Source organism: Rhinoraja longicauda, chromosome 29 (assembly GCF_053455715.1).
Source record: "Rhinoraja longicauda isolate Sanriku21f chromosome 29, sRhiLon1.1, whole genome shotgun sequence".
Classification (NCBI taxonomy): domain Eukaryota; kingdom Metazoa; phylum Chordata; class Chondrichthyes; order Rajiformes; family Arhynchobatidae; genus Rhinoraja; species Rhinoraja longicauda.
The window spans coordinates 2077866-2082646 of NC_135981.1; the positions used below are offsets into that span (position 1 = coordinate 2077866).

The 4781-nt window shown below is 41.9% G+C and overlaps 1 protein-coding gene across 3 annotated transcripts in view; it reads right to left on the bottom strand.

Annotated features, from left to right (window-relative positions):
• Positions 1-1874: 1874 nt before the first annotated feature.
• The window catches only part of LOC144607568 (homeobox protein Hox-B5-like), a 4717-nt gene continuing 1810 nt past the window's right edge, over positions 1875-4781 (bottom strand). Inside the window, exons 1-2 of one of the 3 annotated variants that reach the window (XM_078424466.1) lie at positions 3546-4083; positions 1875-2658 (exon numbers count right to left, since the gene is read on the bottom strand). In XM_078424466.1, the coding sequence (XP_078280592.1) occupies positions 2408-2658; positions 3546-4083 (789 nt within the window). In that variant the 3' untranslated portion in view covers positions 1875-2407. Of the gene's footprint in view, positions 2659-3545; positions 4084-4781 lie in introns of those variants that run through there. The other 2 variants (XM_078424467.1, XM_078424468.1) reach the window with 2 other exon arrangements.

The window sequence follows — 4781 nt, forward strand, 5'->3', positions numbered from 1 at the left end:
CGAGAGGCTATCAGAAAGTACAGCACGAGAGATACTGAACAACAGCGAATCTGGTTCTTTTACACTATACCCCCCCACCCACACCCTCACACGTACACACTCGATCCCCTCCCCAACACACACACACACACACACACACACACACACACACACACACACAAACAGACACGTACGCCGATTTCAAATCAACGTCTCATCGTTACAATCTTATGAGCCTTAAATCTATCCGAGTAAAATAATCAGTCGATAGGAACAAGGCCCATTCGTCCCGTCCGCCATATCTTCGCAATCACTTTACATCTCGCTGGCAAAGGGGAAATAAATAGATCTTTGGAAGTATATTTATCCACAACACCATTAATTAATCGCATTTTAATTTTACTTTTCATTTTGATAGCTCCACTGGCCTATGCTTACAAACGCAACGCACGGTACGTTTATAGTTCGACATAACTTACTTTGAGCTGCACAGTTCCATAGAATCTTGACTGCAGTCAGTCCAGTAAAGATTTTAAACCTTGCAGGCCTAGTAAAGGAGACCAGTTCGACTCCTCTGGAACACTAGTCGCTTTATACGCTTACAGGCTGCAAACCCAGCCAGATAAAGTTCAGCGTCACTAACATTATACAGAATGTGAAATATATTGTACCTTGTCAACTCCCCAGAACCATAAAACTAACTTTAACGACCCCACGTGACTTTTGAGAGCCAGTAGGGGTATCTGCCTGCAGTATGGGCGATTTTTACGATCTAACTTTGAGATAAATACCCAATTCATTTGACATCCCAATGTCATACCGACTTCTTGCATATGCAGTCTGTTATATTCACAAGGGAAGCATGCACATTGCAAGATAGACCTAATATTTGCTGTGTGACTTATCTGCTACCGATAAGTACTTGGACGTTCTTTTGGTAAGTTGAGTTTAACCTAAGGTTTACCTGTTGCACCCAAATTAACAAAAGCGCGTAGTATGTTGCATTGACAACCCTCAATGCATCTGATAACTGTATAAGTCTCTGGGGTGGGGGTGGGGGGGGGGGGGGGGACCTAGAAGTCAGGGTTTGGGGGGGGGGGGTGATTAATATAGATAACTACGAATACTAAAGAAGTCCTGCTGCAGTATTTAGGCAGAGGATACCTAGTGCGGTATACACCAGAGAAAGAAATTCCAAAATGCAACAAGTCACGTAAATACCGCGTTTAAGGCATAACAGAGCGAGGAGGGGTCGCGTTTAAGGCGTAACAGAGCGAGGAGGGGTCGCGTTTAAGGCATAACAGAGCGAGGAGGGGTCGCGTTTGCAAACTAATAGCCCGTAGAAAACGCCCCGGCCTTAAAATGGGAGATTAATGCGGTCAGCCAGCATTAGGTCCGAATAATGTTATAGAATTAACTTATCAAGTATAAAACGAGAAGCGATCGATAGATGCAGATTGACGAAAAGCCATCACGTGCTCTGTTCATGTACCTTTTGCGTTGCATACTACAGGTAGTTAAGTTATGGCGAAACACGTGGCAATACTGAAATGAAACGCGCACCTTACTCGCGTATACTACGCTAGATCAAACAATACCTATTTCCCAGCTTCAGTGAGACGTTTTATATCGAGTAATAAGGCCCCATCTTGCATTCAGAAAAGATATTACGCTGCATAAATCAGGGATGGTTATAAGAAACTTTCACTTTATTTCGAATGAGGCTACAATCAAATACAAAAAGCTTGTTGGCAACAATACTGTCAGAGCTTGACATAGGTGTCCTTGATTTCCACAGAAAATATGCCATTCATCACTCTGCCCATTACAGACTAGCTATAGGCAACATTATAAACATTTTTTTGTATTATTTACACCATTATAACTCACTAAATAATCGTGTACAATCGTCGCTGATTTTAGAATCTATCCACATGTATTGACAATAATTAGGTTTCTACATGGAGTTTCCACAGACGGACGTTGTTTAACTTCACGGACAGCATTAAGGACAGAAACTTACAAGAAGGTGTATATATATGTCTGAAAGGTGATAGTGCAAGAGCAAAGATTTTTTTTTTTTTAGCATTTTATCAACGTGGGGGAGGGAAGGAAGATCAAATTGTACAACGTGTCAATTATAAATAAGTTATACCATTTACAATCCACAAAAAAACATGCTACTTTTCCAACAGAGCACCAACAGTTCACTCACAGACAAATGTAAGACAGCAACAAGCACTTTTTAACAGCGAAAGGACAACACAACAGAATAAATGAAACCAAATTGTTAGCAGGACCACAGAAAAGTTATAAGTAATTTTTAATATTTAACAAACACGTGGGAGGGGGTGGGGGTGGGGGGTAGGAAGGTGCCTGGCTGTACAGTACTGGTGCACGGTGTCTTTCACGTTTTATACGCTATTTGTTAGGGTTGGAAAGCGCTTGCTCCAGCCGACATGCTCATACTTTTCAGCTTGTTGTCCTTTTTCCATTTCATTCGCCGATTCTGGAACCAAATCTTTATCTGCCGTTCAGAGAGGCACAAGGCGTGAGCAATCTCTATCCTCCGCCGTCGGGTTAGATATCTGTTGAAGTGGAACTCCTTCTCCAACTCCAAGGTCTGAAAACGAGTATAAGCAGTCCTGGCTCTTTTCCCGTCGGGTCCACCCATACCATCTGTTAATAAATACAGGCAGGTTTTTTTTTATCCATGCTGAATTATCTATCCACGAAAAGATTAATTTAAAAAAAAGCAGAATGCTAGACCTTGAAAGTTGCAGTATTCCCTTCCCCTAGGCCTCCCCGGACATGGTATGTCAAAATTAAAGTATAATTGTCTCCAGTCCGAATTGCTATTAATTATAATTTTCCTTTTCATTGTCTGACTATGTAACCTGTGTCCTGACGGCTGCGATTCTAATTATCCACACACACACACACACACACACACACACACACACACACACACACACACACACACACACACACACACACACACACACACACACACACACACACACAGATACACACAAACACACACACGCGCACACACACACACACACACAGTGTCCCTCTGTCTCTCCCTCCTACGTACACACACACACATTCGCACACACGTGTAAACACAGGCGCTCTCACACGCACACATCCTTAAAGAGTCCGAAATTGCAAATAAATACATGAAAATGGATCCCAATAGCGCTGATTACCCAGAGCAGCACGGAGCTCTTTGTTAATATGTCGATCATGCCAATCTAGTCATAGCTTTCTGTACATCAATTTCTAAATATCATATAATATTTACAGTTTAAACGCATTCAATACTATTTTAATATTTACTGATTTTTTTTAATGGTCGTTTTCCGCGTTATATTTCATGCACATTATAAAATTGTAATTTACAGATTTAAATTCAATTTGCGGAAATGTTTAGCTAAGTTTCTGCAAAGCAATAAAAAAACAATTGTTCAGATTTTGTGTCATCCGGGCTGCATAATAGGTCGCTATGAATTATCCGAGTGCAGAGCAATATATAAAGTATTAAACAGAAAATGAAAGTGTACCATGGGCAATATGTAGCTTTCTCATCCAAGGAAATATTTGTGGCTGCTGCTCTGGTGTTGTTGCCTGTGTTGATTCTTGCTGTGCCCTGGGATGGTTGTTGGTGTTGTTGGCTTGAGTGCCCTCTTCGGCATCCGAGGATGCTCCGGCCTCGTCCATTTCTGTAAAATTACTTGCTGAACTAGAGGAGGTAGTCGGGTCGGATGGGGAACCCTTGGCTCCGTGATTGTCCTTGCCGGAACAAGAGAGGGGTTCTGGAGATGAGAGGGTGCAGCTCGATGCTTGCCTGAACCTGGTTTCTGTAGCTGGAGGATAGCTTCTGGAGTTTTCTGCATTAACCACTCCAAAGTGGTTAGATGAAGCTGAACGGGTGATGCTAAGGTCCATACCATTGTAGTTGTAGCCGTAAGTGCCTGAATGCATGGTGCCTGAATCCCTGTATGGTCCGTTCTCGGAGCTGTTCGACCCATAATTAAGTAACTGATAATCCGGGCCATTTTGATAGCGACCGGAGAATGAGTTTACAAAGTAAGAGCTCATTTGGGTTTTTTTGGGTTGATTTGTGGTTGTTAGTCGTTATAACCCAGTCCTGCACGATTTATGATATATTAATGAATTATAGAAATGACTGTACTTCGTTCGCTTCTATGTATGCGGCCAAATATGGGGGGTGCGAGTCGCAATCACGTGCTTTTGTTGACCAGTCGTAAATTCTCACTGATGACCTCAAGGGGTAATTCATGCTCTATGGTTACAAATAATGACGATCCGCGAATCGTTACGCCATGTGAATGCTGGGCTCCAAATGGTGGCCAGGTTTGCAGAGTGCGCCACCTACCGGGCTCCGTCAAAACACACGATTTAAGACCATTGCTTATCTATTAACATTGGCATTACATTAATAACAAAACGACAAAGATACCTTTTAAATATCGCCACCTAAAACAAAACAAAAAACTCACTCGATCCAATGTCGTAGCATGGTTTGCCAACTGTTCTGCTCAATCTCTGACCGCGGATTCCTTTAAAAACGCTAAACAAAATCAAAAATGCCAAGCGTAAAACGGCAATTCAATTATCTTTCAATTGAATTGGAAATCACGTTTTATAGCTGTATTTCGAGTGGAACGATTTATTTCGTTTCTGACCAGATACATTTAAAAACAATTAACTTGCCATCCTTGACTAGTCAGTTAAATGTACGTGCTCATTGACTTACGCTCCTTGCTATGGATGTG